We start from the raw sequence: 12,940 nt of genomic DNA, 5'->3' as shown, positions 1-12,940 counted from the left end.
AATTTTGATGTGGCCCAAGAGCCAATCACAATAATACCTGCGATGCAGTGAACCAATCACCTTTGAGGGGGGGAAACCTATCGTTGATTAAACATTATCCAGCGTTTCCCCTACCATTGTCTTGGAGGGGCGCTGCGCCCCGCCAACGGAGCCCCGCGCCCCCCCCTGAAATTCAAGGTGTTTAAAAAAAATATATATATAATTTTATTTTAAAATATATATATAGCACCAAATTGCAAATAATCTATAACTACTGTCACTTTTCACATTGAACATGTGCTCTTTTATTAAATAAACTAAACGCTTTCATTTTAAGTTGTGAGTTTAGTGTTTTTGACCCTAAGAAACACTGATGCATTAATCAATAACAATAATCCACAGCTCCTCTCTCTGCTCCAGAGGATTTAAAAAATATATATCCCAATGCCACAAAAATGCATCAGTGACGTGGTTGAAATCTTGTCTCCAGAAAACAAAAAACGGAAACAAGCGGTATCAGTGACTGTGTGTTTGATGTGGCTCTTTGCAGTAACATAGACAAAATGTGGCTCTTAACCTCTGACTGGTTGGCCACCCCTGCCCTAGAGCCACAAGTGTGTGTGTGTGTGGGGGGGGGGGCTGGCACACACACTTGTGACACACACACGCACACACACACCTTTATTAGTGTCCTCCTATGTTAGCATGAGTGGCTGTGGCTGAGAGTGAGATTTAGTTATACGTTAAATCATCAAGTGTTTGTGTATTTCTCTCTCTCGCGCTTGCATCCCCCCCCCCCCTTACCCCCCCCACCCTACACACCCACCCACCCTGACCCCTCCCTCTCGGCGCTGGTTGGTTGTCACGGCTACAGTGTCACCTCTCTTCCTCATGTTGCTATGAGACTCGGACCGACAGGCCTGAGCTGAATGACAATGCGTCTGTGGCGCTGGCAGGAGGCCCAATAAGAGCCGGTCTAGACAAACACTTCACAATCTGGGGTCTGGGGACCTCCGGGTGATTGTTTGGGTTGGCAGGAGCCTCCTCAGCCACACCAGGGAAAGTTTATATACGCTATTTATATCCTCAGTAAAATGTCCTCGATGAGAAAATGTGCCAGTCATTGTGTACTTAATAGTTATGAGAGCTCCTTTATGAAATGCAATAAGAAATCTGTTTAATTAGTCATTGTGATGCCGCAAAAGTAAAAGCTACAATCAATCAGTAGCGTGGCGTGGGGAAAAATGTAGGGGAAGCCCATTTTTTGGGTCGGGGGGTGGTCAATAACGTAACCAGATGAGTGATTACAGCGCCCGGTATCATTTGACACACATTTGTATCACACAGATGCAGGACTTGCACACGCCTGTTATCTAACCGACAGGTCCGCACGCACTCTCCAGCTGAAACTCTCTCCTTATTAATTTAAGCATTTTACTTATTAATGTATGCAGACAATCACACAATCTATGTGATTTTTGGATTTACCGTGCCTCTCAATTGCCCGTGACAGGTTGGCAAGGTCGATGAATCCTGAAGTTGCCCAAGGATTGTTCAGGGAGCACGAATCCTTGTCAAAAAGAAGACATGGCCAGCCAAATAGACGCTGAAGTTTAGCGCTTCCAGTTAGCCACTCCGTGCGGACATAATTGTCCTCATTGAACGTCCGATTCTCTCCCTTTTTCCTCTGCGTACACACAGCTCGAGTGCGGGCATTTGCCTGTCATCTGATTTATTTTTAGTTGCTGCTGTAGCGGAAGTTTAGTAAAGTTATGTTTGATTAAGTACGCCAAATCTCCACCCTCCATAATGCTTCATTTGCTTGATAATTTCTAACGGCGGTGATGACAGTTACAGTATTAAAACTGATGTTGATGTGATTTGATTGGATGGCAGTGTCCAATCAAATCGCCAGCCGCCAGCCGCCTCTGAAGGGAAGCAAGAGGCGGCTAGCTTCCCTTGGCATGGCCCTGACCAATCACAGGTTGGCAGGGGCATCACGTGGGCCTCATCTGATTGGTCAATCCCTCCATTTTTTTTCACCAAGGGAAGCTAGATTCGGCTGGCCTCCTCTCGCAACAGGGAGTGCAATCTACTGTTTCACCATAACATCTAGAGGGGCGCTGTTTGTTTCACTCTTTGTAAAATACTCAATGAGAATGGGGGAGAGCCGGGCCGGCAGCAACACACAGCAAAGGAGAATTATCGAAACAAAACAAAGTGTTTGTATTTATTTATTTAAATTATAACTACAATCCGAAAAAACAGGGGAAGCCTGGCTTCCCTTGGCCTCCGGGAGAAAACGCCACTGCAATCAATCAGTATATTTGATACAAAATGGATCAATGAGGATGTTTCACGTGCAGACAGACAGACAACGTTTCAAAGACTAATGAAGCAACTAAAGAGGAATTGAGAGAAAGCAAACAAGAGCTGAAAGACAAATATCAGCCCTGAATTTGACCATTTTTCATGGTGACAGAAACGTCCAAATTAATGCTAATTCTGCTCCGATTTCTTGCTTACATGTTTTCCATAATGATTTAACAAGGAAATGATAATTCAGTCATGTTTCGCTCCCCCCAAGTAGCCCAAATGTCAGCTTTAAATGATTGTGAATTGAATGATTGCTGGTGTTGAAAACAAGTGATCAATAACATATTAAAAAACTGTTTTAGTTAGGTATTGCAAAGTGGAAATTCTTGTCAAAATGTTGTCATTAAACTAGGCTTCAACAAATCCATTATTGCTTAAAAATTGCCGTTTTGAAAGCTGACAGATTCTGACCTCCCGTGTTACATCAGCCTGCCTTTTTCTTACTTGCTGCGGCTCAGTAGTGCAGAAGGACGCTGGGGAGCTGCGATTTCTCTCCCAGTAAGAATAACACCTTGATTAAGTGCTGAAATATGTTCGTCTGAAGGCGCCGGCGACCGTGGAAAAGGGTTTTGACATATAACAGCAGAGCCTTGTGGGTGGGAGTGTGCGATCTTTGGGCTTCTGCAGAATCAATCTGCTTTCCTTTATCCGTTTAGTTTGGTATTCACATGCATGCACAAGAGAGAGTCTGTTCGGGGATCATTCAGCCAGCTGGTCGACATGCATTTTATGTCAGATGTAGCCTATTGTCTGATATGCAAGTTATTCAGTATTTTATCTAAATACTTGTCTTTCCTCTGTGTCTCCGCAGGAACTGTTTACAGCGGAGTGTAAGTTTAAGGAGTCGGTGTTTGAGAACTACTACGTGATCTACAGCTCGATGCTCTACAGACAGAAGGAGTCGGGCCGGGCCTGGTTCCTGGGCCTCAATAAAGAGGGGCAGGCCATGAAGGGCAACAGGGTGAAGAAGACCAAACCAGCAGCACACTTTCTGCCTAAACCTATAGAAGGTAACACACACACACACACACACACACACACACACACACCACACACACACACACACACACACACACACACACACACACACACACACACACACACACACACACACACAATGTTTGTGGTTTTACAATACATGTCTGTTTTCTGAAATGTCTCTTAGTTGTATTGGATTTGAAAGTATAGACACTTCTTCTCCTGACATTCTTGGTTTCTTTCCTTCCTTCATACTTCCCTTATCATACATCCCTTTCTCTTCCACATTCTTTTACCTCTCTTCTTCTCTCCTTCACTTGTCAACACCTTTCTTCTTCTTCTTCTTCTTCTCATTTCTCACCACTACTGTAACTCTTTCAACTCTCCTCCTCCCACTCCCTTTCTTTCCTTCCTCCCATCCGCCTCTTTTCTCCCGCGACCCCTCCAGTTGCGATGTATCGAGAGCCTTCGTTGCACGACGTAGGGGAGGCGGTGCCTAAAGTCGCCGGGGCCCCGTCTTCCAAAACTACAACCAGCGAACCTGTGGTCATGAACGGCGGCAAACCAGTCAACAAACCAGACAAGACATAACCCCGCCTCCCCCCTTTTATCCCCCCCTGGCCAACCAGAGGCCAGGACAAGCCAGACTCGCCCCACTGCTGCGCTCTCACTAAAAACTGCAAGGAAAGGTAACCAAACCATCAACTTCTGACTGGTCAGCAGTGGGGCCGCTCGTCGCGTCACGTCTCGATGTAGGACGGATCCGCTACAACTCGCTTCGACTGGTGGCGGGGGAAAAGGGAGGAGGAAGACCATAATATCTGGCCAATGCCCGCCAGATATTTGGGAACTGGTTCAGTGGCATGCCCTCATACGTGAGACAAAATGACTTCTTAAAGATATAAACAAAAAACGAGAAAAAAATGTCTTCTTCACCGGTATTTTTCTGTGACAATCTGTGGCCCCAATGAGGCCCCTTTCTTTCCTCTCCTGATACTGTTTCTGTTGCCAGGTATGCTTGCTTGCCGGTGGCCACGCACACACACACTTGCACACGACTCCCACCCGAAATCGACCACTTGGATTCGATTTTGCGTAAATAAAAAACAGATTAAAAAAACAAACAACGGGCAAAAAGAACACTTTAAATACCAACCAGATGATTCAGAGGATGCTTAGTCATCGATCAATTAAGACAGGACATTCTGTACCGAGTCTATAATGAAATGTTCTTTAAATCGCCCTGTGCATTAAAAACAAGGCAACACACACTATGACCTGCTTTAATCACATATCTGTTAAGAAAAGAGAGTTCTTATTTGACACTACATAGCTTAAAGCATGTTTTCCTTTATTATCTATCTGTTAGATGGTTCATTATTCTGCACACACAGTGAATATTGAGCTGCGTCGTTGTACGGACACAAAACAGATATTTTGTGTCTACCTCTCCGTCTAACAAGTTGTTTTCTGTCCCTTTTTTACGAATGTTATGATTTCCTCATCACTTGGTAGCTCAGGAGAGGAGGAGATCTGCTTGTTAGTGTAGCTGAGTGATGAAACCCGAATGATGTCCCTGTTTGTAGCAACACAAAGTACAGGAGGCATGCTGGCGTCCACGCAGCATGGTAGCAGTCACTGTTTACACGGAGTAGCAGAAACTTCGAGAAGTAGTACTTTTTCTTTCTGTTGCCTCCCAAGTACTTGAAGATATGAGGAAAATATAGTAATGAGGGTTATAATGAACAGGGTAAATTATGTTGAAGCCACTATGTGTGGAATGTACCACCCAGTGGTTTAAAAACAGGCACTGTGGTAATGCAATGCACGCCTTTACCCCTCCCCGTAGCAGAGGATCAGAGGAATTAATAACTATAGCTGTCAAACAAATGAAGAGGAATATTTATTATAAATATCAATATTTTTCTCTGATATATAGTAGAATAGAAGAAAATGAAAATACTAAAGTAAAGCACCTCAAAATTGTACTTAAGTACAGTGAAAATACAATATGTGGTTATATTCCACCACTGGTCCTGTGTCAATATGTAAAGTAGTCTATCAATTCAAGTAAAAACAAGTATTAGAAAGTTGGTTTCTGTATAACCACCCGAAAACAAATAGCACACTTTGGTCACAGCGATAAAATGAAACCACTGAAACAAGGCTTTGTCTGAAACGTTTAGATCTACAGGGCTGGAAATCAAATGCCTTGGAGAGAAATAAAAACCAAATAGCTCCCCATGCTTAGCCCTCTCACTGTGACAGTCAACACGGCACCAATCTGTTCCGGACTGCTCTACAAACGTTCGGTTTACTCGTCAAAGACTAGACGCCAATTAACTACACCGGTAGTCCGTCATATCACTGAGGGGACGTTAATGCTGTGATCCCACACTTCATATTAGTGTCGGAGACAATGAGGCAGCAGCAAATTAATGTACTCAGTAAGAAACAGAAACCGTGCAATCTCTCTTGCTTTGAATGTTAATTTTAAGGCCAAGTCTCTGCTTTGCATTTCGATCAGATCCTTGAAACACTTGTCGTATTTGCTGGAGATAAATGACCTCCCAAAACTACAAAGAAACAACACAAAGCGTCCCGCCCTCGAAAAAACAACGACTAATCCTCACAGTTGTTCCAACATTAAGCGTCAGGTGTGTAGCAGGTAAAACACAAACCTCTCCAAAGTGTTCAATGTTGTCCCGCTGTGTTGTACTGTACGGAGAATGCACTCTTGAAAAATACAAGACATCTCAGTGTCTCTAATTGGCATTTCTCAGAAATGTTCCTCACACATTTTTCTCTCCTCTGAGCTCATTAGCTGCCGCTCGCCTTGGTGTTCGAACACGTGTGGCTGACCAATTTACACTCTGTGAACTCTGCTTATTTGTGTCCTTCCGTAACTACTGTTGTGAAAGGAAAATATTTGTGGATAAGGGGAAAATGGAATTGAAATATGTGTGCAAAAAAGAGAGATAAGAATCTTATGTGAAAGCACGAAATGTATCTGAAAGTATTATTTTTCGCTGGACTGTGTAGATTCAATGGGAGTGCCTCTCATCCCCAGTTTAGCTCAAGATGTGAGATCTGAATGCTAAATATTTATCCAGCAGGGTTTAGCAAGCATTTCCAAATTCTCAAAGTCGCTCGACTTCGGCTCTGTCCCTGTTAAATGTTACTTAAAGTGCAACGTGGGGCCGTGGTGATGAGTAAGAAGTCCTTTTTGACCGGTGTTGTACTTGTCTAGCGTCAAAGAAATGTGGATGTAACATAATATTGCTGTGTCACACTTGGGGTTACTAGCAAAACTGTAAAAAAAAAAAAAGACAAAAACCCTGACAATCAGGTCTGTAAACGTCCTTCTTTTTTTACGTATCCTGTGTTGTCGCAGCTGCCTGTGTCTAAAAAGTCACTTTAATTACAGTCTATAGAGTACAATGATTTTGCCTGGCCAGACATTTAGGAGATACAATCGAGACTCTGCTATTCATCGAATATTATTAAGCAGCTAATTTGTCCACACTGCTGGCAGGGGGAAAATGGTCCTGCATTCAGAGAGGCCCAGCTTGTTAAGTTAGAAGTGTGGCTCACATCCTGTGAAAGCAGCTATTGAAGATCTGTGGCACATGCTCAAGAATGAATGATGGTTGAGGATGGAGAAAAAGGGACATGGTTTCCTGGCTACTGAACAAAGACACCGCTTCAATAGTGTTTCCAGGCTGGTAATCACAGTTATTGGTTCAAACAACGAAGGCCCAATTACTCTCAGCGTCTCCTCCGAGATTTCTCTCCACTGGTGGTTAGCCAGGTACCAAGGCTACAATTATGAGATATCTAACGGCGGGCTGTGCACATGAAGAGGGCTGATTTAATTAGAAGTGAGCAATCACGACAACCCAGGTCACTTTTAATTTCCACATGCAAGTACCACTCATGTTCTCGTGGCAGGTACACATGTAGCCATCTCACTTTGTCCTGTAGCTCTGAAACCAGAAGGCACAACATGGACATAATAGGACGGGAAAATGCTTGTGACCTGACCACTGCAGTACAGGTGCACTTTAGAGACGTAGTGATCAGCACTGTACCCAGGATGTAGCTGGCCTCCCTCAGGTTTCCTTTCTTTTTTCCATTCCACTTTATTCCTCTGACAAAAGACTGCCTTATTACAACTGAATCTGAAACGAGACAGTTACCAAGCTCTCCTCCCAGCTGTTTCTTTCTCTGAGCGCACACACACACACACACACACACACACACACACACACACACACACACACACACACACACACACACACACACACACACACACACACACACACACACACACTATTCATCCTTTTTTTACATTTCAATTATCCTTTGATCCCCAATCTTCTGTTCACTGTAACTATGCTAGCTTTCACTCATGCAGCCAGAGAGCTTATTCCCACCTCCTCCTTTCTCCTCTCTGTTTGGACTGTTTCCCACTTGTTGCATGGTTTTTAAAAGAGGAAAGATGACTGGGGCTAATGCATGTGGTAATGTAGGAAATGTGTTCAAAACAAAACAAACATTTACAGCGGAGCACCAGTACAACTTTGCATCTGGCTCATTTCTCACATTGGTTTGCATTGGTAGACATGTGTGGCATCACAAACATCTAACATACAGTAATCCATCATTGCATTAATGGAGCAAAGGAAGAATGAATCAAAATTACTTCATATCTCTAATACAGTTACACTAATGCATGTCTTGCGTGGTAAACTTTTAGCAGAGCATCCCTATTTAATTCATCTGGCTGAGAGGAAAATTATATTATAATATATAGATAACAAAAAACCAGAAGAAGTAATTGTTTGATATCCTTTCTGCTTCTTTTAACAATGATGGATTGAGTTTATGAAGTTATTTGAGATGCTGACACGTGGAAACAGATGGCGGTTCTCTGATTAAGGACCATTATCAAATCTTAAAACATACCACATGGTACGCCATCTTCTAGTGACATTTAAGGTGGAAAGAAATGGTGTCACACATGTGTAAAGTGACAAATCATCCAACAGACGTTTCAATATTAAAGTGAAAAGCAAAATGGCGGAGGTTTCTTTATTCGTGTTCATGCTGCTGTGGGGTTTGTCCAGGTTTTATCCGCAGTATGTGTTCCTGAAACAGGGCTAATGGAAGTTAGTGCACATATAATTGCAGGTTCAGTTTTACAGTGAAGCTGGGATTAATTACAATACGGAGAACCAAGACGTACAACAACCCGCTGTGATGCAAACCATGCTAGCTATGAGCCAAAAGCAAAATGTCACTGGCGCTAACCTAAAAGGAGATTACTCTGTCTGTCGGTAAATGTACAGTTACCTTTACATACATATTATGCAAACAGTTTGTCTGCACTGTACAGTTTGTGTCCAATCCATTGTATACACACAGAAAACAATATTGAATAAAGGATTTATATAAAGGACTGGACTGATTGATGTCGAATAACCATTTTACCATCCCTGTATTTATTCATCCAACATCCAAATGAATTCCATTCATCCTTTTTATTGACCTACGGGTGCGATGTGTGATCAGCCGTTTTTAGCTGCAGAAGAAGGAAGTGACTTCATCTGTAAAGAAATAGCTTTGTGTCTTTTTAGCAGAAGTATTATTATTTGTTGAGCTCTCTACAAGTATTTCATCCCTGATTGAAATGCTGTTTTCTGTCCAAAACTGTTCAGAAAAAGCAACAACGTTTTACAGAATAATTTCATAATTTATCTTATGAGAGAAAGACACTCAGAGAAATAGATTTTGTTGGAAGCTCCATTAAACATATTCACTATTAGACAGGTATGGCAGCAGGTTGACAGGCAGAAAACACACACACACCGCCTGGCCTCCTTTAAATGACAGATGAACCAGCAAATACTTTAATTAGGTGGATGTCATTATAATTTGCATATGTAAATGTTATGTAAATGAGGTGTACTTTGAAGGGCAACATGGTGTTTAATTAGCAAGATGTGGCTTATAAAGCACTGCAACTTTAATTATATGCAATGAAAAGCTGCATGCTTAATCTCTAATTCAAACTGATGATAGCTTAACGTTATTTATAACTTGTTTAAATAAGTAAGTGTTAAGTTGGTGAACTTTGCCATGACTTTTTTGCTGCATCACGCCTCAGTTATTTTCCCTCATATCTTTCTCCTGTCACTCTTCGTCATCTTAAGTATTTTGTTTCACCATCTGTTCTGCTATCATGTCACATACTTTGTAGCGCATGCATGAATTTTAACTCCCATACTTTGTCATAATACTGCACCTGTGTGATTCATCACTCTCCAGACAAATTCAATTATTTTAATGTCTGCAAAGTGAGTTGAGAACAGCTTCTCATTTGTAGTTTCTGCATCCGCCACAATTTATATTCTATATTGGCCTTATCAGGGTGCCATTATAAGTCGTTGTCTTTCTAAGTGTAAACATCCATCATATATACGTTCATCCTCTGCTGGACGTGTAATTGATCATTGAAGAAGGCGATGACAGGACCTAGATCGTGTCCTTCTGTCAGCAAAGTGTGTTGTTTGTTTGTGCATGTAAATGGTCTGCAATCCAAAAGTTAACCTCCAAAAGTATAATATGGCCCCTTCACCTGAACGTAAGCAATAGATGAACTATACCACTATTGAGTAGTTCTAGGGCTCTATACTTTCATAACAAAATCAAGATGTTTCATAGTTCTCTTAAAGCAATATAAGTATTTTCGATGTTCTCTTTATTGTTCATTTGTGTGACGTTTATTTTTTAAATCGGCAATGCTTCTGGTCGTCATTTCTTTGGCTCCAGGGCCACAGCTGTGAGAGTGGGGTTATGTCCTCGATATTGTTTCCCGTCATCCTCTTTCCTCTTCACTGTCCAATAAAGGAGGACATTACCAAAGAGGAAAAATAGACCTGAACAAAGGACGATGCATTTATGCTCCTCACATGGTCCTGTTTCCTGAGTTGGGATATATCCTAGAAAACAGATTAGGGGAACATTCAAATTTGTACCAAAATGTTCCGACTTGAGGGGGAATTTTACCATTAATTTCTCAGTTTATTCCAACACTACATGAATGCAGTAAAAGTGTTCCCAAAGTTAGTAAAAGTAAAACTCAGTTTATTATTCTGATCTGCTACAAAATGTAATTGGTTTCTTTCATGACCCTCTATCAAGTTTCATGAAAACCAGGCCAGTAGCTTTTTCATAATCCTGCTGAGAGACAAACCGAGTTAAAAACATTACCTACTTTCGGGGAGTTAAAATCTTTAGTAACCCATAAGTGGTTTGGTATCTTCTGGTGAAATAGAGACCCTTAAATCCTGGCTACGGCCCTGTTTGACTCCACGAAGTGTGCCTTGACTCAATTAATGAGATCACTTTTGCCACCAGCTAAAGTAAAACTCCATTATGCACAAAGCAAAATGGCTGAACAGTAATCTCTTATTAAAAAGCAGCCAATTATAGCCGCAAAGCAAAATGACATTTTGTTATCACATAGCGCAAAATGTTTCGATTTCCTGTCTTTTTGATTAATTTCATTAAAACAGCACCGAGTTGGGATTTATGGTCTCTTATCTGCCACAAATGCACACACGCACGTGCGCACACACGCGCACACACACACACACACACACGTATGCCTGTGCTGGAGCAATGTGTTTGAGGTGGCATTGAGAGCTCACTTGAGAGCCTGTTTCTGTCTGCCTCATTATCATCAAAGACAACAGGCGCTCCAGTACATGCACTCACACTAACATGCACACACTCACTTACATGCACTCACACACACACATACATACACGTGCACACAAAAGCATGCGTCATAGATGGTTTTCATAGTAATCATGGCCACTTGGAGCCTCTATCCCCCTCGCCAGTGCAGTTACGTAAAAAAATAGTTATCTCCAAACAACTAAAACAGCAGTGCATCATGACAGGTACTTCCTCATCCCTTAGAGGACAGGTGACCCTTGAACTGCGCTGAAACGTAGAAATCAGCAACAGTCTAAGCTTTTCACACACACACACACACACACACGCACGCACGCACGCACACAGACACATAATCGCATTATGTAAGGCAGTCTGCACTTTCATTATATCCCCATGGCAACCAGACTGCTGTCAATCACTCTGAAAGGTTAAGATCAAACCCTCCACTCTTTTGTGATCACCGCCTCTGTCTTCATTTCACGCTCTGAAACGACGTATGAACTATCACGGGACGCTCAAAATCGGCTCTGACTCAAGATGGTGATCATAAAAAATGAATGATATAATGCTTTGATGTATATTTGCTCTAAATTCAAACCAAAGGATTCATTAGAATTTTTAAAATGTGCCTCCGATTGACAAGCTAAACCTCCTCTGACTAAACATTAAAGATGAGAGTCAGAGGTCAGCGTCGTCCCTCTCGCTGTCACTCATTCTTCTTCATCCCTCTCCCCCTTTTGACCCCCTCTCTTCCACTTTTCCTCCCCAAATCTCCCTCCACTACTCTTCTGCTTCTTCTTCACCTCGCTTCATTCATCACTCCTACTCTCTTTTCTCAACTACAGGAAATGGAGAAAGAGAAGGGAGGAGAACAAGGTATAATTTATCTCTCAGGTGATAAGTGACAGTTGATGGACACACACACACACACACACACACACACACACACACACACACACACACAGAGTAGGGCAGAGCAGCATCCAGCCTAGCAGACACGCAGCCTGAATACTGATTAACCAATCAGAGCCCAATTCTGCCTGGCACCAGAGATACTCGTTGGCTGCCATGGCAACCAAGAAAGCATCATAGCTGAAAGGAGAAACCTGTTGTGTGTGTGACGTTGGATTGAGAACGTATCTTAATTTTGAGAAAGAAATGCCCAATAGTGCTTTGAAATTAAAGCTAGCTGTACTAATCAATATGTTTGATATCAACAATGATTTAGAATGTGAAAGGAATCACTTTCCACTCTGCAGTTTTCCCTCGGCTCTATGGAGCATTTCCCCTGTAGTGCTATGTATCCATTTAGATTGTTACGGTCTGAGTTCCCAGAGATATTGCCCATAAAGTTGTCTGTCTTCTCTCCAATATAATGGGATTAGATGGCACTCCGAGATGGTGCTCAAAGTGCCAAAAAATACATTTGGCTGAAGAGTATGTATTTTTGATTTTGGGTAAGTTGTCCCTTATTGCAACTTTTAATTGAAGTTATGTTGGCTTTTGTTACGAGTATTGTTCAGTAAATGTGATTCAATTCTGGACACAGCTTTGGCTACGGTGTGTCTCACGCACACTGATGAATGTGAAACATTTTGTTATCTGAGGGGCACTGAAAGAGAGAAAAGAGGACACAATTAAAGACAGTGGGAGCCTTTGTCTCGCTGCTTTGCCAATATATTTCTCAACTGTCATGCAAATGAGGAGCAGTGCACTGAGGAATACAGAGAGAGATGAGTGGAACAGAAAGAGATCTGGCTTTGTCTCTTTGTGCACACTACAAACTTTACAAATTAACAAAAGAATGCATCCATATTCACAATACGATTCCTGCTCTATTGTAAGGAATGTGAATATGGAG

General features: G+C 42.1%; 1 protein-coding gene across 3 annotated transcripts in view; it reads left to right on the top strand.

Annotated features, from left to right (window-relative positions):
• The window catches only part of LOC117546899 (fibroblast growth factor 14-like), a 50,289-nt gene extending 41,498 nt beyond the window's left edge, over positions 1-8,791 (top strand). For all 3 annotated transcript variants that reach the window (XM_034217302.1, XM_034217299.1, XM_034217300.1), the window contains exons 4-5: positions 3,167-3,365; positions 3,782-8,791. In XM_034217302.1, coding sequence (XP_034073193.1) covers positions 3,167-3,365; positions 3,782-3,924 — 342 coding nt within the window. In that variant the 3' untranslated portion in view covers positions 3,925-8,791. The remainder of the gene's footprint in view (positions 1-3,166; positions 3,366-3,781) is intronic.
• Positions 8,792-12,940: the final 4,149 nt, after the last annotated feature.

The sequence above is a fragment of the Gymnodraco acuticeps genome, unplaced genomic scaffold (assembly GCF_902827175.1).
Source record: "Gymnodraco acuticeps unplaced genomic scaffold, fGymAcu1.1, whole genome shotgun sequence".
Lineage (NCBI taxonomy): Eukaryota > Metazoa > Chordata > Actinopteri > Perciformes > Bathydraconidae > Gymnodraco > Gymnodraco acuticeps.
This window is presented reverse-complemented; position numbering and strand designations above follow the sequence as displayed.